This window comes from Muntiacus reevesi, chromosome 14, assembly GCF_963930625.1.
Source record: "Muntiacus reevesi chromosome 14, mMunRee1.1, whole genome shotgun sequence".
Classification (NCBI taxonomy): domain Eukaryota; kingdom Metazoa; phylum Chordata; class Mammalia; order Artiodactyla; family Cervidae; genus Muntiacus; species Muntiacus reevesi.
In genome coordinates this window covers 54178537-54200900 of record NC_089262.1, presented here as the reverse complement: position 1 = coordinate 54200900, position 22364 = coordinate 54178537, and the positions used below count along the sequence as shown (strand labels likewise).

The following is a 22364-nucleotide window of genomic DNA, read 5'->3' as shown; positions in this document are numbered from 1 at the left end:
ATACTTTCTAAAAAAATCTTTGAATTCTACCCTGTATTTTCAATATAACTTAAGCTTTCTAACTTCTTGTAAAAAATCTTGCATATGAAAGTTTAGTTTGAGAACCTGACATTTTTTACTGTTTACCTTTGCATACTGTGGCTTGCGTTTTCTCTAATGTTAAGATTTATAACTGAGGGCGAGAAATCTCTGCTAACCTAAAATATTCCTCCTAATGCTGTTTTTCTTCCTCTTTCATTTTGTTTCTATTGCTTTAGAGATTGTGTTCTTCCTTAACATAAATAAGGCGTGCGTATATATTTACTCATTGAAAAACTCGGATAGGGCTGAAAGCAATGTTTGAGTGCATTCCTGTTGTATTAATGATCTATGTGTCACAGGTCATGTTTCACTTCACAGAAATTTTGTCCCAAATCTCATTTTTGACAGTCGTAACATTATGCATGTTTACAAGGTATTGTGCATAAAATACTTTTGGAAAAAAATAAAGCTTCTTATAATGATAAGCATTATCACAATTTTATAGGATCTTATGATATTACTACTCCCATTTTTTTATGTAAACAAAATTAAGATTTTAGTTTAAAAACTGTACAGCTTGTTTATGATTGTGTCCTTGTTATAATTTAAATCTGAAATATTTGCTTTTTGGTTCCAAGAAAAGGATTTTACATATAATTAAAGAAAAGCTTCTTTATTTGGTAATGAATAAAAGAAGCTCAGAATCTTCTTGTACTCCAGCATCATTCCTCTAAGATTTTTAGTGAAATACCCAAAACAAATAAACTCCTACTAAAGTTCATGGAAATACCTTTTTAGGATACTATGAGTTAATTCTTTATATTAGGAAACTTGTCTCTTATAAAGTCTTTTATTTCTAGTGTTCTGCCTCTTGATGTGTCTGACTCCTTTGCTTCATACCTCACACTGTAAGAACTGAGACATTTAAACAACTCAAAACCAAATGGAATCTTATCAAATGCCTGTTCTCCAGACTTATATTCTGTAGAATACAGGGGGAAAGCAGACATAGAAGGGGGGAAAATGAAAAAATTAAATTGTGGGGGGAAAAAAAGAAAAGCCAGCTTTCATAGAATTTTGGATCTGAAAGAAACATTAGAAATCATCTAATTTTTTTTATCTCATTCTATAAAGGAGAATTAAAACTTGCCTTAGATCATTTACCTACACTGCTAGAACTCAAAAAGAAGTGGTAACTAAATATGGCAGAAATTGGAGTGAAAAAAAATATATCATAAAAAGATAAAGTGAAAGGAGATGACCACACAGACATTTGGCTATGAGAATTCTTAAGATCCACGAATATCAAGGAAAAAGAAATCAGACAGCAACTTAACAAAATGAGAGGACTATAAAATTAACAATATTAGGTCTGAAAAGGCATGATCTTATTAGATAAGGTAGCTTCCAAAATATAATTGTAATTGCCTTATCTTCTCCCTTTGTTATTAATGTAATCTCATTGAAGTCAAGTCTGTCTCACTCATTTTCCCCCTTATGATAATAGAAAATCCATGACTTAAACTTAGTAGGAATTCAGTGAGTTAAGTTAGACTCTTTCTATGGAGGAGATTACTGTTAATTCGTAATGAGTAGTAGGAATTCCCTCTAAGGATAATGTGATTTCCGATAAACACATTATTTGTGTGTTCCACCCTATCTAACCATCACTAAACACAGTTGCTCTATAAAAATAAATATTTTTAGAGCCTTTTCCTTTTCTTAATCCTGCTTTCTTAGGATGTTTAATTTTCCTCAAGACAGAAGGGAAGACACAGGAAAGACAGAGAAAGGAAACCTTTGGAAGATAAAAAAACTAGCACGAGGCTCTTCAGAAGAAGGAAGCAAGTGGGTGGAGCTGATTGGTACCCTGATGCCAGCTGTTAGACCCAAGGCAGATGGGCTTTGCTCTGCCCTGCGAATGCTTATGTCTGGCCAATAATCACAGCGCAGCAGCCAGATTCCAGCGGAGCAGAGAGACATTTTTTTTCCTGGCACTTGTTGCTCTCTGGATGCTATCTGCACTAAAGATTTAGATTAAATTAATATTGTTGGCCATATGTTCTGTATACTGTGGTTATATAGTGTTGTCTTAGTTGCTAGCTACTTTGGATGCTGTGGTTAAGCAAATTGTTGCCTTAGCCACCAACCACATTTTTACTATAAGCTCTGACTTACTAACCTCCCCCCTCTTCTTCAGAAAAACTGTTTCTTGGGTAAATATGATGTGCTTTACCACTAGATTAAATTATCTAAGTGTTGATTAGTCCATCAATCCTAAAGTTGCACTTTTTCTCTCTTTCTTTCCCTTATACTCACATGTAGTTATAGACTAGACACTTACCAATTGAATGGTCTAGAACTGAAATGCTGGTTCTTATGAGTAGATTTGAGAAGACCTAAAATATCTTTCTCTTGCCCTTAACGTCTCTCCCATCCTTCTTAGTTTAATACATGTCACTCTTTTAAATGAAATTCAGGTGGTTATTTCTGTGTACTAAGTGCCTTCTCTCTACTTTTAAAATGATGAATTGCCCAGTTCAGTTCAGTTCATTAGCTCAGTTGTGTCTGACTCTTTGCGACCCCATGGACTGCAGCACACCAGGCTTCCTTGTCCATCACCAACTCCCAGAGCTTGCTCAAACTCATGTCCATCGAGTCGATGTTGCCATCCAACCACTTCATCCTCTGTCATCCCCTTCTCCCCTGCCTTCAAAGACTCAGCATCAGGGTGTTTCCAATGAGTCAGTTCTTCGCATCAGGTGGTCAAAGGATTGGAGCTTCAACTTCATCTCCAGTCCTTCCAATGAATATTCGGGATTGATTTCCTTTAGGATTGACTGGTTTGATCTCCTTGCAGTCCAAGGAACTCTCAAGAGTCTTCTCCAACACCATGATTCAAAAATGTAAATCCTTCGGCACTCAGCTTTCTTTATGGTCCAACTCTCACATCCATACCTGACTACTGAAAAAACCATAGCTTTGACCAGATAGATTTTTGTCGGCAAAGTAATGTCTCTGCTTTTTAATATGGTGTTTAGGTTGGTCATAGCTTTTCTTTCAAGGAGCAAGTGTCTTTTAATTTCATGACTGCTTCACCACCTGCAGTGATTTTGGAGCCCAAGAAAATAAAAGTCTGCCACTGTTGCCATTGTTTCCCTATCTATTTGCCTTGAAGTGATGGGACCAGATACCAAGATCTTAGTTTGTTGATTATGACATTTGAAAAAAATGCCCTGAGAAAAGCAATAAATTGATAAATATTTTTACACATGTATGTATAAAATGATTTAATTATCTGAAAGAAGAGAGATGGGACATAAGAACTCTGAGCAGCTTATAAGAAGGATAGAAGAGGGACTGAAAAGGATGCAAGAAATGAGAAGTAGCAAAGTTCTCTACAGTCTTCACTCAGGGTTGGCCCTATGACTGCAACTGCTGAGCAAAAGACTCTGATGGTGACTTTGAACCGTCACCATTTCCTAGAATAAGCACAGAAGATGAAGGATTCCATCCAGGACTTCTTGCTCATTTTCCTATGGTATATGCTATTTCAAATACTAAATGCCATTTCCTCATGTGTACCTTGAGCAGTGATTCAAGCTGTGTACTCCTTCCTCCTGTTGGACAACATAACTTTTGGTGGGCAAGTAGATCATCTGTAACCTTCAACTACTGGCAGAAATGAAATAAAAGATCTGTCAAATTTAAGCTTCCAAGCTAAAAATAAAGGTTATGTTTCTATGTTAAGAAACATGTTTGCTGCCCTGTAGCTCAAATGGTAAAGAATCTTCCTGCAATGCAGGAGACCTGGGTTCGATTCCTGGGTCAGGAAGATCCTCTGGCGAAGGGAATGGCAATCTACTCCAGTATTCTTGCCTGGAGAATGGACAGAGGAACCTGGAGGGCTGCAATCTGTGGAATTGCAGAGTCGGACATGACTGAGCAACTCACACTACTGCTACTACTACTAATCAAAATAATAAACAAAAGACTCTAAACAGGATACACTCATTTTAGAGAGTTTAGAGTAAATGTGGTAGTGATATCTTTGTACTTAAATTTGTAATATGAAAGCAGTAAAATTTTTTTGTTTTTTTTAAACATGGAAGAGGAATTGCATTTAAAAACAGAATTAGGTATAGAATTTGCATGCCTGTAACTTCAGGTGTTTAAGAATAAAATACGATTAGTGCAGTTTTAAGTTTGACCAATTAAATTCTGCTGAACACCTGCATATCTCCAGGGGATATGGGCATTAAACCACCAGAATTTTATTTTTGACTAGGCATGTACTGACTGGTCTTACGGACATTTTATGTTTGGGGTTATAAACTATACGTCTTTAGATTTGGAAGCATAGTGGTTTTATATAACGGGATGTAGTTATTCCCAAAAAGGTTTAAATCAATTTCTTAGCAATGTATTACAGATTACTTTAAAAGAAGCTATGTACAAGAGGGTTAATCATATAAAAGATTCTAAACTCAATCATTTCTCTTGTTGATTTAGTTTAGATTATTTCCAGTTGATTTAAATTTTCTAAACTAAAAGCCACATTTTCCTTAATCCATAAGTATGTGTTGAAAAATCCATTCAATTAAGTGCATTGCCTTAGAGAGCTACTCTGTTGCTACTGACTTAAAGAGAAAAAAAAATCTGTAAACTTGCCCAGTATGGGGGTATAAGTTGGAAGATTTGTGCTGTTGAAGGAAGACAGTTCAGCATTTTAGGAAGATTTGGAATAGATTACTGGTATAGTCAGTTCTTAAGTGTGAAATACCACACTGTCTAATGTGACATTTTAGAAGAAAATTAATAAAAGATGAATGCAAGGAAAATGTGTCTTTGTAAAAGACAGTTATTTCGGCTGCTTATTCAAGAACTTTAATTTTTGCTTCATAAAAAATAGCATTCTGAAATTATGAAACTGAAATGCACCCCTAAATATCCTAAATTCCAGTTGTTAAGAAACTAGACATGAGAAAATTAAGTCAATTTGTATTTCTTCACACTTAGCTCAGTATCTCGTAAGAAGTACAGTGCCTTGTATTCAGTAATTATTCTCTGTTGAATGAATGAATGGATGAGTTAAAGAATGAATGACCCACCAACCATGTTTAGCTGGCCTTTTTAGTTTGTGTACTATATAATTTTAATTGCTGGATCCCACCAAAGAATAAAATAGCCTTAAAAATAAAGATCCAAAGCGAAGATATGAGATTGTGGATAATTTTTATTTTGTTCTTTCTGTTTTTGTGTATTTTCCAAATTTTTGACAATTAATGTTGTGTAGTTGAATTTTTTCAAGATCGTACGTGGATAGAATTTATCTTAAAATCAAATGTAAGTCTTACCTCTAATACCTAGTATCTCATCTGTGATTCAAATTGCAGAGGCCTTGCTTTTATAATTAAGACTACTTTTAAAAACTAATATCATTATAACCAAACAACATTTCTAAGATTTTTTAAGGAAGTAGAATTTTATCTTAACCTATAGAAACTGAATTGATATTTCTGCCACTGATATCAAGCAATATCAGTCACATTTTGTGTGTTGAAAATGTTTATCCTCCCTCAATAAACATAAAATTAAAAGCTTATCCTTTTCTGAAAAACACCCAAGATACTAGATTGAATGACAACTTTCTTATTGCAAGTATAATCGTATTTTTTAAATTATTAAATATATTTATAAAAGTTAGTCAAAGTTGTAAGTCCTTTGTGTAAGTGGATATTTTGAGTCCCCCCACTTCAAGTATAATCATATTTGAATGACTTTTTAAAAATAACCATGCTAACCTATAAAAACAATTCCCTGCTCTTCCTGATAGGAACAAAGTATTGAAGCTGGGCGGATATATATTCTGAGCCATTGTGGCATTTGGTAGTTGAATCCGATGACTAATAATAGAGATTTTTGTCTAGGTGAATCACATGCAATTAGTTATCTGCCCACTGGAATGACACAATGAGGAGCTATCTGGTAAATATTGTGGAACATCTGTGAATGGGTCAAAGATATGCCTGATATGAATCATTCTTCCCTCAAAAATCTTAAGTTTAATAGTTAAAAAATTCCAAACTGTTGTTGCATAAACTGAGATGTTTGGCCTGTTTATTGGATTGGGAAGGAATGAATACAACACATACTCTGAGACATTTTACCAGTAAGTTGTTTGGCTGTGCTTTAAAGCTCTAAATTTAGGAAAACCAAAAAACTTGTTGAAGATGATTAGTAAGAACCACTGCAAGTAATCAAATACATCTTCTTCAACTGCTCACCACCATTATGGAGACAATGGGACTTAATAGTTTTCCCTATTAGGGAAATAGATTTCCCATCTTCAAATTCAAAGGGCTTAGTTAAAAGTGTGCATAGCCTGATAGCTGTGGCACTCCCATCTGCAGAGGTCTCATGCATGTAAGGGAGCTTGAGAAAGCATTTAGTGCATACCTCTTTAGGTGACAGTTTCCTTCATTGAGTGATCCTGTTTCACATTGATTTCCGTAATCTGGGGTCAAATTCTTTTCTTTAGAGCACTGAAAAAGCAACTGAGAAAAAAAGATAAGCTAAAGGTTTGTGTAGGTTTAGCCTCCGTATGAAGCTGTAGTTTCCTGGATTCTGCTAATGCTGCTTTTACAACTGGTTCTGGGTAATTTAGCCTACCTGGTTATAGAAATGAGGTGGGTGGTTGGGGAGGGGTAGCTTAGTTTGTGCTTTTATTTTCAGTTCTGGGAGTAAGCTACTACCCCCATATGATCCGAAATATTTAGCATTGTCTTGTAGATTGACTTTTCTCTGAGACTTTGATAAACCTTATCTTTGCTTCTTTTGATTCTTCCCCTCTGAAGAGAAAATGAATCTGCACAAAGTCTATTTCCAGGCATGCTTACAAATAAGAGTGTGTTTGTGTGTGTCCTTGTATTTTGTGAAATGTGAGCAAGTTGTGGTGGATATCTTTGCCAAAAATAATAAACATATATTTAGAATTTTACAACTTTTATGAGAATATTTTTAGTTGTGGCAAACAAGTTATATAGACCAATATTTAAGGATGAAAATTATTCTGTAAGTTAATATTTGATGGAATATGTATTTATCTGTTTGACGATGATGTGATCAACAGGGCCAACTCTACAAAAGCAAGCAGAGTACTTAATGGGTTGCGGTTCAAAGAGGCTCACTGCTGTCTTTAAATTCTAGACTTTGTGGGCTTTCAGAGAAATAAACCTTTTTTAAATGGAAGGGAGAAAAATGAAATGTGTGAATGTTATATGTTCCTAACAAAGACTAAATTGATTGAATTTGTCCTACAAAATATTAAAATGTAAATTTGTCCCTAATGTTTTGTTTTTAAATAGATCTACAACCATTGTTTTGCATTGAAATGTATATTCATACACTTTATCTGATGATATTTTGGGAAAATAAAGTTTCTTTTTTTAAAGGAAAGCATGAAGAAGAATATACATATGGATATACCAATTGTTTAAAATTACCAATAGTTTCTTTTCTGAACTTGAAACGAACAGTTATGTTTCTAAATATGAGAACAGTGATTTTTGCCTAAATCTGCAATATAATGACCAGGACTTCTCTCCTTTTTAGAGAAGCAGTCAAGTATTCTGGAACAGATAAGACAGCATCGATCCAGTGAGGTTGATTCCCCACAGAGGAAAGCTATGCATACCTAACTTGCTGGAAGGTAAACTACTCTTCAATTAATGATGTCCTCCTTCTCTCAAGGTGTCCAAAGACAGGAGGTGGTCTGTAAAAGGTTGGATGACAGCTCCATTGTCCAGAACAATTACTGTGACCCTGATAGTAAGCCACCTGAAAATCAAAGAGCCTGCAACACTGAGCCCTGCCCACCCGAGTAAGTAAGAGAAAGAGAAAACATTAGATATTCTTATCTGGAAACATACATTCATATGATATTAATAAATTAAGCTAAGAAAATCAAGTAAGACAGCACAGAGGGTAGGATTTTGATTCCTATTTATTCACAAAATTTAGTAAGTAACCCCTTTAGAGCAGAAACTTCAGTAGATTGATCCTGGCATAGTGCTGGCAGTTGTTATATTTCCTTAATTCTAAAGCACATATCTTTCGCATTTTAACATCTCTGAAATTAGATTCATTTTGCAATTGATAGTGTCTTACAGTAATAATCAGCATTATTTTTGTTTAACGGTGTATAAAATAATGATATCTTAGATTCAGTAAACTATGAAAGATTGGTGTGCAGTCCTATCTTTTCCAGATATTTATCTTAAAGGCTTACAGAATTTTTTAGTTGTTTAGAAATATTCTGTAATGGAATATCAGTGCTTTAATTTGCTGACCCAGTTTTAAATTCTGTCATCCTAAGGCATCCTGTCTTATAAGTGTTGAGCACAGGCATAGAAGTGTACTTCAGTCCCTTTCTGTTGATTAATGTAGCAATTACAACTTACTATAAAGGGAGGCAGAAGAAGAGAGCCCATCCATCTTAATGATGACTTTTAAAAAATTCAAAAATATGAGACATGCTGTCAGTGGCCACACTCTATAATATGAAAGAAAGGTTTTGTTTTGTTTTGTTTTTAAAGAAAGGTTTTTTGATTGAGCAAAAGGCAATAATTATGTGCAAAAAGACAAAGATAATGAGTTAATCCTTATCATGGATGGAAGACAGAACATGTATGGAAGGCATTTCATTCTTCTTTCAGAAATCAGAGTAGCCATTATCCCAAGGTTAGCTAATTATTCCCAACATGAAATTTATTTTAAAAAAAGAAAGTAGGCAAAGGAATTTATGTATTCCAGGCTCTCTAGAACTGGAGAGAGAAATTCTATAACGAAGTAATTCTTTCTCTAAAAGTAAGAGTCACAAAAATCTGAGACTTAAAATGGATAAAGAATTCTGGTCCCTAATGGTTTAAAAAAAGTCTATGGCATAGACAGAAAGCAAAGAGGAACTAAAGAGCCTCTTGATGAAGGTGAAAGAGGAGAGTGTAAAAGCTGGCCTAAAACTCAACATTCAATCTTTCTCTGTGTTGTTTCCTATTTTATTTATTTTTAATTTAAGTTTATTTTTTTTCATTTATATGTTTTTATTTTTTTTAATTACTTTATTTTAATTGGAGGCTAATTACTTTACAATACTGTAATGGGTTTTGCCATCCATTGACATGACATACATATCATGGTTTTTGCCATACCTATGACATAATACATAGAAAATTTTTTAAATAAGTAAATAAAATCTGTTTTTAAGAACACTACACATTGCCCATTTTTTGGAAATAAAAAAAACTCAACATTCAAAAAACAAAGATCATCACATCTAGTCCCATCACTTCATGGTAAATAGATGGAGAAACAATGGAAACAGTGACAAACTTTATTTTCTTGGACTCCAAAATCACTGTAGATGGTGACTGCAGTCACAAAATTAAAAGGCGCTTGCTCCTTGGAAGAAAAGCTATGACAAACCTGAACAGTATATTAAAAAGCAAAGACATTGCTCTGCCAACAAAGGGCCGTCTAGTCAGAGCTATGGTTTTTCCAGCAGTCCTGTATGGATTAATGAGAGTTGAACCATAAAGAAAGCTGAGCACCGAAGAATTGATGTTTTTGAACTGTGGTGTTGGAAAGACTCTTGCGAGTCCCTTGGACTTCAAGCAGATCAAGCCAGTCAATCCTAAAGGAAATCAGTCCTGAATATTCATTGGAAGGACTGATGCTGAAGCTGAAACTCCAATACTTTGGCCACCTGATGTGAAGAGCCAACTCTTTAGAAAAGACCCTGATGCTGGGAAAGATCAAAGGCAGGAGGAGCAGGGGACAACAGAGTACGAGATGGTTGGATGGTATCACTGATTCAATGGACATTAGTTTGAGCAAGCTCTGGAAGGACATCGAAGCTTGGCATGCTGCAGTCCATGGGGTTGCAAAGAATCAGACCTGACCGAGTGACTAAACAACAGCAACAAAGTATGGTTAAATCAGGATACATTTATTGATATTTGTTCCAAAACAATAATACCTTCTGAGCTTTCAATAACCAGAGTCAGTATCTGCCTGAATATTTTAATCTTTAAGGGAAATTGTGGCTCAGACAGTAAAGCGTCTGTACAGTGCAGGAGACCCAAGTTCGATCCCTGGGTTGGCAAGATCCTCTGGAGAAGGAAATGGCAACTCACTCCAGTACTGTTGCCTGGAAAATCCCATGGACGGAGGAACCCAGTAGGCTACAGTCCATGGGGTCGCAAAGAGTCGGACACGACTGAGCGACTTCACTTAGTCGCTGGAAAAGTTCAGTGGCTGCCAAATAAGGAGCACACAGAATTTAGGATGATAGAAGTTTTTATTTTAGAATTTATTTATTTTATTTTTGAAATTTCATGTCTCTTCTTTTTCAAATGTGATCACTGTGTAACTAACACCTTAAAATCCAGACATGGGAAAGTATAGAAATACAACCTATGGTATGTATTGCAAAGACAAGATATTTAATTATTTTTTATTTTCCTTTCTTCTGATAATTATTTTTGTAAATTTGTCTCAACAGAAACTGAAAATCTATATAAAACAAAGTGATGCTCAAAGTGCACAAGCTGTTTTTTGACATTTCTAAAGACCTAAGTGTATTTCCATATAATTGTGAGCCTCAACCTAGTTAAGTTACTTCCCTAACACTCAGTACTTTTAAGTATTATGTTTATCATGATAAGCCATTAAAGGCATTTGAATGGGCGTGGTCAAATTTGTTCTATGTGGGCCTCAGCCTTTTCAGTTAAGTTCAAATGCATGCTATTCAAGCATCCTTTGAGATTTCAGTGGTTGGTCATTCCATCCCATATATTACATGCTTGTATATTACATTGGAGTTTTTTTGTAACACTTTAAGGATAATTGACATATTGGAATTAACCTAAACAATTAAAATTGTTTTGTATTTCCCTTTCTTTTGTAGTTCTAAAATAAAAGGTTACTTCTTAACTTTTTTGTTGTTTGGAGATAAAAGGATGGAATTTGAAAAAGAAAATTCAGTCAGTTTTCTTTGTTGAAAAGAGCTAATATACATATTTAAAATATCCTTTATTAGTGTAGTTTTTCTTGTTAGTTCCTTTTTACTTTCTTCCTTATTTCTTTGAATTCAGACTATGAAAAAGGAATTTTTTAAATTTAATAAGGAAATCTTAATAAACTATCCAGAATGGTTATCATATATAATAAGATTCCCATTACATTGGTATTATAGAGATAAGGCTCACTGAAAGACTACTGAATTCAAAAAGACTTAAAATGAGTGTGGGAGAAAAAAGTTTTTTCAGATGACAATGTGACAATCGTGTTTGGTTTTTGTAATACATATTAAAGCATAAAATTCCTTAAATACAGATAAATAGAAGAAAATTTGAAAAACTTAATAATACTTGTAAGATCATGATTAATATTTTTCATCTTTTTTAATGTCTACATTGGCACGTGTATATAACAAAGTGGTGTTATATTATTTGGGCTTCCTTGGTGGCTCAGTGGTAAAAAAAAAATACACCTGTCAATGTAGGAAATGTGGGTTCAGTCCGGGGATCGGGAAGATCCACTGCAGAAAGAAGAGGCAACCCACTCTACTATTCTTGCCTGAGAAATCCTATGGACAGAGGACTCTGGCAGGCTACCGTCCATGGGGTTGCAAAAGGGTCAGACACAACTTAGCGACTAAACAACAGTTATTTATGATGTCTTGTAGTCAGTTCTCAGCATATTGAACATTATGTTGTTCTGAACATTAAACACTGTCTACAACATTTAGTAGATACGTCATGTTTATTTGAATTGACTTTCCACTGTAGAACAATCTTCTCTGGGCCCTAGCTTTTGGTCCCTTTCTATTCCACAGCATTAACCATTTTTGCTTCTCAAATTTCTGGTGTAAACGGAATTATGTTTAACCCTCTGGGACATATTATCATATCACTCTCTAGAAAGAATGTATAAAAGTGTATTCTCACTGATAGTATGTACATAAGACTGTTGTTTCCCTAACTTGAACTACACTTGGTAATATTATTTTTAAAGCAATCTTTAACTATTTAAAGGAGAAAAAAAACCTTGATATCTAATTGCTGTTTAATTTTTTGTACTTCTAGAATTGTTGATGCAGCTAAACATTTAAAAATTATGTTCAGTGGTCATTTTTTTTGTTTGTTTTTCCTCTTCATGGCCTGTGCCATTTTTCTATCAAAGTGCTTATCATTTTGTTATTGTTTTGTATGAAGTCTTAATGTATTAATTATATTAACTCTTTTGGAAATATTTTTTCCTAGTTTGTTATGATCTAGTTTTACTTATAAAAGTTTTTTTTTAAATATTATGTAGGAAAACTATCTAACTTGTATTTCTTTCATTGGTATAATGTTAAGAAGGCCTTACCCACTTTATACTTATGCTTTCAAAGTCTTTTTTTTTTTTTTATGTAAACTCTAATCTATCTGAAATATATTTGCCTGCTTGGAGGAAAGGATCTATATTTATTTTCAAATATTACTGTTTTCCCAATACCATTAATTTATAATCCTAAATGGTGCTTTTTAATCAGAAATTGTCTTTTTTCAAATAATGAAATATTTAAAATGTCCTTTAGTCATATTGGAGACTTTATAAGTAGAGAATGGGGAAAAAAAAGAGGGCAATAAGATTTGTCCTTATATTACATAAAGAAAATGACAGGGACTAGGAAGAATAGACAAAAGAGGCATTGATAAAGAAATACTGATAATCGTGTTTATTTGAGAGACTTTAAAAAGCCAAAGGAAGCCTTGCTGGGAAAAAGTAATGTGGTCAGAGGAGCAACTCTTTTATGAGAATAATAGTCAAGGTGGTGAGGTGACTAGGGAGAGAGAAAAAAAAAACACGAATTCTAGAGGCTTTGAATGAAAATGGTGGGATTCATGACATAGGCAGAAATCATTAGGAAAAGGAAAAGGGAGGAGTTGATATTAAAGAGCATGACTGATAGGAAGTTGGTGCCTCACCATAGGAAAAGGAAGTAATGTTGAGTTAGAATCCAAAGAGAAAGGCCAAGAGTTCAGTTTTGACCATGCTGTCTTTTAATAGCAAAAATATTTCTGTATATGACCTCATGTGAAGAATCATTAAATACTGAATGTAATTCCTGTATGTAACTTTGATTTTTAAATTCGTGAAAATCAGAGAGGTGAAAGCAATAGAATACAGTACATGGTGCTGTACCGTGCTTAGTCCTGTCCGACTCTTTACAACCCCATGTACTGTAGCCCACCAGGCTCCCCTGTCCATGGGGATTTTCCAGGCAGGGATACTGGCCTGGGTTGCCAGGCCTTCCTCCAGGGGACCTTCCCAACCCAGTGATCAAACCCAGGTCTCTCGCATTGCAGGCGGATTTCTTACCGAGCCGCCAGGGAAGCCCTATAAAAATAACTATAGTACAAGGCAAAACATGTTAAGTATGATAAGAGTTATAAGCAAAAGGAGTCAGACTGGAGAGAGATTTTTACCTAGGGACAAGGTTTTCTTTAATATCTTTTTATTTTGAGTCATTGCAGCTCACTCCCATGTACAACTATACTCTGTTATAAGTTTAGGAAAAGATCATCAGATTCCTGTATAAAACTCCAAAATGTCAGACCTGGGAGGGATCCTAGAAGTCAACTCCCATCATCTCATTCCCTTCCCCCAGTATTATTGTTTATCCTCTTAATGTACAGATACTGTCGATTGGATTACACAGGCTATATCAAGCCACTCTTATTTCAGACACTCAAAAATGAATCCCACTAACTGTTAAACTTCTTCATCCTGGTGAGAATGAAGACAATTTTATTGTAGGTTCTTCAGCTCAGAAAGAAATAGCCCCAGTACTATGCAGATTATAATGATTCAGCAGTTGATAATCTCTGAGAATTTTTATGCTCATATTTTACCACTGAATCTAGAGAATGAAAAAAGAGAAATAGGGAGAATGTCATCAGAGGGTCAAATACATGGAAAATGATGGAGGAAACAGTCTGTCTTAAACTGGACAGAAGAGTGGTGAAACTGGGACTAGTAGATATAGTGGTAAAATTGCAAAACTACTTAAATATCTGGATGGTGATTTAATCCTTTAGAGAGACATGGGAAGGGATGATTTGCTGAGCAATAAAGATACAACAGGGAGGGACTGAGTGTGAAGCCTGAAATCAAGGTTAAAGTCAGAAGGGAAATTAGGAGGGTAGTTAATGTTTTTACTTTCATACATTCCGAGTTAAATGCTAGAGTGATACATCTAGGCTAAGAGATGGTTGGCAATAAGAGAGAGGATGAAGAATAAAAAGGCAGAGGTGGCCCTGGCCTTGTGAGCAAAAGTAACAGCAACACCTCCTGAATCATTGCTGTTACTCTGGGCACCTGTGTTTAATTTGAAGGCCTCCATCCCTCTTACATTATGAGACCTAATGAGGTCATGGCTGGAGGTAGTATGACTGAACTTTTTGTGGCTGAGTTATACACATTACTGTTTTATCCCCTAATCTTGGTGATGAAATCATTGTTTCGAATTGAATCAGAGTTTCACTATGGCTGGCATGCAAGTTATTATTCTCAGTACACATTTTCCTCTTTACCAAAAATGGTACTAACAACTTAGGATCCTATTCATCTGTGGAAAACAAAATGGAAAGAATATGAAAATCACTTTAAATCTCCTCTGGAAAATGACTTAGAAAAAAGATATTAATATCAGATTTCTAAAATTCCAGATTAAATTGTCACTCTTTAAGTAAATTTTAGTTTGAAAAATTATAAATTTTTGACAAAATATATTTTAAGTTTGGGAAACTGGTTAATTATGATATTTCTAAATGCTGGTTTCCCTCTGTCAGTAAAGATAATAAAAATAATAATGAACAAAGGCCATTGTGGCTTATTTGGCTGAGTGTAGGCTCAAATTTAGGATACTAGTACTCTGACTTCACTAAGGTATTATCTTCCACATACAAAATTGGCACAAATGAATTAAGCTCATGGAAAGAGGTGACATTTATTGTTAACTTTTATACTTTTCTCTCTGGTTAGTCTCCTACCCAAGAGCATGAGCATCTCCATTTAGGATGTATGCATGATTTATAAGCATGGATTGAAGAAAATGTCTTTTGGCCTCATGTTTCTGGTTTAGATTCTACTATTTGTTAGAAATGTTGAATTGTTGGAAGTGAAATTCAGTGGATAACAGTGGATGCAGGATCTAGTTCTAGCTCCATCATTGCACTTATCATGATTTTGGAAAACTGCTTTCCTAACACAGTGTCTTACTTACTTCTATAAAACAAAGCACAGTGCCTTTAGCATAGTAGGCATTCAGCATATATTCATGACATTAAATACAATAATGTATCAGTCAGGACTCTGGTTAAACTAGCACAACTTCAACTTTGGCTAGCTTCTGCACTGAAGAGAATTTATTGGTTTATATTAACAAAGCTGAAGGAAGTATAAGAGTAGACCTAGCTTCAGGAATGGCTGGAATCAAGCACTCAAATACTTTCAAGACTCTAGCTCCTCCTCTGCATTCTTTCAGATCAGTTAATTCTACTTGACAGGGAATATGGCCATCATCAGCTCTTATATCTTTATACACCCTTGTGACCAGAAAGGAAAGTATTCCTTTTGCTTACATTTAGATGTAGAAATTCTAAAGCTGAATTCTTCTTGGTTTGGTTGGGATCATGATTCATACCCTTGGACCAATTAATGTGCCCAAAAAAGTGAGTCCTGCAGAAATATGACACAGACACAAACATACACCTGAGATTGTATATTTGAAAGTTCATTGATGACTTCAGGCATGGTATACCTATAAATATGAGATATGTTCTTTTATTAAGACATTTCTGTTTCTTCCCACATTAGCTCTGTAGCCGCTCTTTTTAGGAGTTGAGGAGGTCAAAGCAAGGGATCTCCATGTTTTCACAGCCCTGGCTCAGCACTCTACTCCTACTGCAGAGTTTTCAGCACTCCCGTGTCTTCTGAATGGATACCTGGGCCGTCTCTGCCCCTAGAAGGACAGCAGAGACTTCTGTCTTATGCAGAGCGTGATGTACATTTCTGGGAGTCAGGAAACAAATCCCTTGCGCCTGCAGGGTGGTTTCATCACCAAACACTCAATTGAGGGAGAACCGCTCTCAATATAACAATAAAAATGGCTTCTGTTTCTTGTTTGTTGTGGGTCACATGTTGTTAGGAGCTCCTGAGACCCTGTGACTAGTATATCTTCTCTTGGTCATGTTCAGGGTGATAGCTTGAATTTCGCCATAACGAAGTATCTATATCACAAAAACGCAAATACAATGGATCAGGACTCTCTCCCTCCCAGGAGGAGCCAGTTTTTAACATTTACCAGCACGTGGCTTGGAGCTTCATAGGTACCTTGCTTAATCCTCATGAAAATCTCATGATTGGTAGTTATCCTCATTTTAGAAATTAGTAAAAAAAAAAAAAAAGAGAGAGAGAGAAACAAATTTAAAAACACATAATGCTTTGCTTGTTTGAACCTGGATTTACCTTCTGCAAAGCCCATCCACTGTACTCCAGAAAGCAGCTAACAGTGGTTTATCTTTTCCTTATGTATATGGAAGAAGTTCTTCTGTTAGTCATTTGTCACATCAACAAACACTGAAATGTTGGCTCTTCTGGGAAGAGGAGGTAGTCCCCTGATACAGTGCCTTCACTCTGCTGAAATCTCTGGCTGCACTGAGGGAATGCTTTTCTGTGTTTCTTTCACTTCTTGCTGCAGGTGGTTCATTGGGGACTGGTTGGAATGTAGCAAGACTTGTGATGGTGGGATGCGCACAAGGGCAGTGCTCTGCATCAGGAAGATTGGACCTTCTGAGGAGGAGACACTGGACCACAGTGGTTGTTTAACACACCGGCCTATTGAAAAAGAGCCCTGCAACAACCAATCGTGTCCACCTCAGTGGGTGGCTTTGGACTGGTCAGAAGTAAGGAAATCTGAGGCTGTATGTTTTGAGATATCTTAACTATCAATACCAAAGCATTTAATATTAAGGACACCTGAGCGTGTGAGCATCTTAGAACTTAACAAGTAAGGACTGCATAACAGTGAATTTGGCCATGTTATATTTTTTTGCTGCTTGCCAGGAACTAAAGGTTTTGGGGGTCAGAAAACTCAATGAGAAACTAGTAATCAATCTGATTAAAAACAAACCTGAAGTGAATTTGAGAGACTATTGTAGTGAGTTAAGGTTTATATATATGTACATATATATACCTTATGTATATTTTTCTCTTTTTTTTTCTTTTTCTTTGCTATTATTGAACAGCATTTATAGGCTTAAAATGAGTGATATGTTTATCTTTTTTTCAAAGTAATGTTCAAGCCTAACTATATAACTCTTACATATGAATTTGTTAATTTATTGTCACATGTTATATATCTATATATATTTTAATTGCTTATGTGGAAGAAATATGGAGTTGAGGGTTATAACATATCAAAAAGTCAAATTCAGATTTTATCATTACCTCCAGTTACATGATCAGTGAGGAAGAGCTGACTAAGATAATGTTTTTGTGGCATACATGTAAAGAGTCAAATATAATCCCAAAGCCTCAGAGAAACAGTCTTATGAAAAATGAGGTAAGAGGTAGAGTTAATTGACTCTTCATTCTGCATGAGACATACACATATACATATTGTACCATTCTCCACTTTTCCTAAAGAGGAACTGAATCTTTCTCAAGTGTTGTTTAGTGTTAGAAAGGATGAGTATCTGGCTATATAACTAAAAGGTCATTTTTCTAAGTTAGCAAAACAGGATGCATTTCCTGCTGGAAACATTGTGGTACTTGCTTTAGGTATTTCCTGTAGACCTCATAAGTTTGTCAAAAAATAAACAAAAATAATTAAACATTGCTCTTTAGGAACCTATGGATGTAACTTTTCTCCCTGTGAATCTTACTACTTGAGTGGCCTTATTTTGTTAGAGGGCTGGAGTTGAAAGAGAGACTGTGTTTAAGATGGTACATGGAAATGGAGATTCTGACCAGTTGTGGTTATCTGTGGAATCTTTGGGAGAAGTTGGGAGTGTTCTCCTAAGTTTTCTGGCCATAGTCCAGCTTCAGTAATTATATTCTGCCTACATAACTTTTATTTGTGTTTCAATCAAATGTAGAGATATTCCCAGTATCATTCACTCAGTGGTTATGGAAAAGGTATGAACTCTTCTGTTACCTACAGTGGGCGGATTAACTCCTAAATTCATTTGAAAGATAAAATCCATTGATAAAGAAGAGACATTTTACGGAATTGTACATGTTAGTAGTTGTTTTACTTGCAAGTCAGTGCCCAAAACCCTTGTAGAAATTCATAAATAGTTGTTGATAATGATGGCAACATTGCTACTGGAAAATCATAATGGGAGACCTGATGATTGGCTGCAATGTTTGAAGGAATTTAGGCCAACTCAATAAGTATAATTGGGTGCTTTCCAACCTTATTGGGATAGGGATTAAGGAGAATTTAAAAGAATCTCACAAACTTGGGAAAATAAGGAATATCTATGAAACAACTAGAGAATAACGTTAAGACAGTGTTTAACACAATGATGGATTGTATGAGTGATACAGAAATTCAGAGCTAAGAAGATCAGAATAGCCTGGAGTAGAATCAGAAGGCTTTTTAGTTGATGAGAGTTGAACTGAATATTGTAGGAGTGTAAAATTTGAAGCAGGGAAGAGAACTGAGAAACTGGAGAAGTATTCCTGATAAGAGAAACAACAAAAACACAAAGAATATGTGGTGAAAGTAGGGTGGGAGGAAAAGATTTGTTTTAAAGAATAAGTGGAAGATAAGATTGAAAAAGTAGTGATAGGTTAAAGAAGGCTTGAATACAGAACTTTATACCACATCATTCTTCTGAAAAAAGTAGAGAAAAACAGACAAGTTCAAAAACAAAAACTAGAAAAAAACTTCTGCCAGTCACTAAATCAGCAAAACCTTCTCATGTGCAGACTCACTTCACATTGGTCTCTGGACCTACATTTTTCTGTGTCATTATATTTTTAACATAAAACACCAAATATTTTTTTTTTAACACCAAATATTATCACCTTAAAAAAATAAATTGTGTGAACTACTGTATATTTCCATTTCAAATACCATTTTAAGATTTTCTTCCTAATTCAACCTCATGTAGGTTATAATTACCCTACTCTTAGCATTTCGATTCTCATCTCTCCAGTCTTATAAGTGACTTGCTCAAATGATTTTATGAGGCTGTTAGGCACTCCTGGAATCTGCCTGAAGAAATATATGTAAGTGAAGGGGACTTCTAATCACATTTCTGCTATCTCTTTAAGATAGCTGAGTCAAAGCTTAGGGGACAGAAGTAGAGGGCATGGAGTACACATGTTGGAACTATCACCACTCCCCCCACCCCCCCAAAAATTAGTGGGCTATTGTCTCTCTACAGACAAATTCAGGAAAACTATTCTGGGGTAAGCATGAGTCAGGAAATCCTACCATTACCATCTCAAAGATTCCAGTTGAACATCATCAATACCATCATGTTGACCCTTTGTTCTGGAGGAGAGAGAATTTTTGCCCCATTCAGTCTCTCCTGTGTATTTTCCAAAGGAGAGGGTGTACTCTCACTGTTCTACTTCCCTTTACCACAAAACCTACCTCTTCTCTAGATGAATTAAAGATAAGTAAAAGTAAATAACATTAAGTGAAAAAATGTTTCAGTAGCTATAGAGAACAAAGTGAGCACAAGGAGCCTGATCTTCCCAGAGGAACGTAACATCTCCCACTAATGAAAAGAGGGGGTCCCAGCAGAGGAGCAGGCAGTGTTCAGGCTCTTTCACTTTACTTTTGCAAAGATATTTCACACAATAGCTTTCTGACACGCCCATGAAAACTTTCCTTCTCTTTCTGCCCCCTTCCCACTTCCAACTATCAGCTGTCTGAGCTCTGCTAATCACAAGGGTGAGGTTCAACTGGTGAAAACATGTTGCAGTAAGAGGAATGTACCCTTTGACCTTTTTCTTTTCTTTGCCTGCTGCTCTCACATAAAATTTCCATTGTTGCAAAGCCAAGAACCATTTTCCCCATCAGTGAATCCCACCCCATGCTTATGGCAAAAAAAAAAAAAAAAAAATTCAGCCAAGTTACCTTCGTGGAATATGACTTTTCTGCAGTCTTTTGTGGAACTAATGAAGCCATGGCTTTCCCATTTCCTACAATCTAGCCTCACTCCTGGGATCACCCATGCTATGTTGGACTTAAATGGCTTTCTCGTTTTGCCCTGTCTTGGCACGTGACTCTGAAAGCATTGCTGTGTACTATAGATGGACTCCAGCAATCCTTAGCCATTCTTTTGATGTATAAGAATGGTTTCTTTTGACTCCACAGAGTACCTATTGAAAAAGATCTGTTTCTTGTACTTATTCTTTGACAAGTGGATGACTGGCATCATACTCAATTGACTTTATGGGATTTACATTTAGGTAGCATTACTTAAGGAGGATGGGGGTGGGGGAAAATATACCTCCAAGTCATTCTTTGTTTTAGTAGATACTTATGCTATCACCAGGTTTACTCTTAGTTTCTACTCTGGTGCCATAACTAAGTAAATTAAACCCACTTATCCAGAGAGAATTCAGTCTAACCCCAAAATGTTAATGTTTCTATCCTTTATAAGTGAGAGCCAAATTATTTTCCCTGGTGTGGTTTCAAATTTTTTTCTGCAAAATGTGTTTTTGCTTCTTAATCGTAAATTGTTAAACTGAAATATAAATGTATCTCTTGTAAAAATCACCATCTATATCCAACTGAGATAAGAACAAAAAACAAATGGTCTGATCAGATTTTAAATAATTGTAAGATTCTGATTATATGAATAAAAGAAGAAAGATAAATGTTTTATAATATATACAATAAGGAGAAATAGTGAGAAATAATTTTACTAAAGAATCCTTATCCACTGAATTACCTTCCGCCCAGCTATTATAAGAACGAATTGTGGAGAAGGAAATGGTAACCCACTCCAGTGTTCTTGCCTGGAGAATCCCAGGGATGGCGGAGCCTGGTGGGCTGCCATCTCTGGGGTTGCACAGAGTCGGACACAACTGAAGCGACTTAGCAACAGCAGCAGCAGTCTGATAGAATGCTGTAGTAATTGAACTGATGGTTGTTAACAGACAACATGAGCAGTGATTTGGAGGAAAGTATTCATTTGTTACATCTTTGGCTACAAACTTTACTGTCCAGTGAAATGATTAACTTATGCTGAACAGAAGACAATAATTGGAAATAGAAACAGTACCCGTGTAATCTTTGGCTGATACTGTTTTCAGTCTGTTTTACCGAAATAATTCACAAAGATGGTTTCAGGTTGTCTCTTGTATACAAGGTCTGTATCATGAGATGACTGAACATTGATTTGTGAAATCTTCCCATGTGTTCCCTGCAGCCTGAAGCAAGTTCTCCTCATTCGTGCTATGGTCCCTGACTGGTTCTAGAGATTGGTCCACTTCTGTTTTGAGATTTTGTAGATCCATGTAACTGAGGACCTGAGAGACAAAGATGACATCATAGAGTAACATGAATAGTCATTCTAGATTTAATCATCTTGAGCTCCTATGTACAGACTTTTTTTGCTCCAATTATTAGTTAGACTTTACATTTGGAGACTGTGGCTAAGTAGTAAAGTTTATATTTAGTAAAGCAATAAAAATCATGTTTGCATATTTTAGCATGTTAAAAAAAAGAATAAATTGAATGAATCTTTATATTTATAACTAGACTTTAGTCTAAAAAATGACTTTATTACTGAACTAAGTATTCAGTTTCTAATTATTTCTAATGAATTTTACTGCATACTCAAAAAATGTGCAAAAATATGCCCTTTACATGAGTATTGACTAATATCGTCTTTAAAAAATGCTCTGAATCATTCATGATTAATTTACTGCCTACTAATCATATGCATAATCATGGTTACTCTTGATTTTCTAGGGTTTCTTATTTTTTTTGGTAAATAAATAAAACTGAGGCTGTCAGATAGATAAACATCTTTATTCATCAGAAGGCTAGAGAGGCAAAGATGAAATGTAGCCTAAATAAAGCAGAGGGACAAAGTAAAAATAAAAACAAGCTGAGGGATGTCTTTGCTGGAGCATCGCTGACATAAGGTCAGAAGAATTTGCAGGATGAAGCCCTACTTAAAGCCAGTCTAAGTGACATCCCCCTGCCTTTACTATTTTTTACAAGCAATTTTTAAACACTTAATTTTACAATCACCCTCTGA

At 35.3% G+C, this 22364-nt stretch overlaps 1 protein-coding gene across 10 annotated transcripts in view; it reads left to right on the top strand.

The window, feature by feature from the left end:
• The window catches only part of ADAMTS6 (ADAM metallopeptidase with thrombospondin type 1 motif 6), a 282617-nt gene that overhangs the window by 236246 nt on the left and 24007 nt on the right, over positions 1 to 22364 (top strand). For 7 of the 10 annotated variants that reach the window (XM_065905423.1, XM_065905426.1, XM_065905424.1 and 4 more), the window contains 2 exons: positions 7774 to 7903; positions 16829 to 17033. In XM_065905423.1, coding sequence (XP_065761495.1) covers positions 7774 to 7903; positions 16829 to 17033 — 335 coding nt within the window. Of the gene's footprint in view, positions 1 to 7773; positions 7904 to 10582; positions 10895 to 16828; positions 17138 to 22364 lie in introns of those variants that run through there. The other 3 variants (XR_010659003.1, XM_065905428.1, XM_065905427.1) reach the window with 3 other exon arrangements.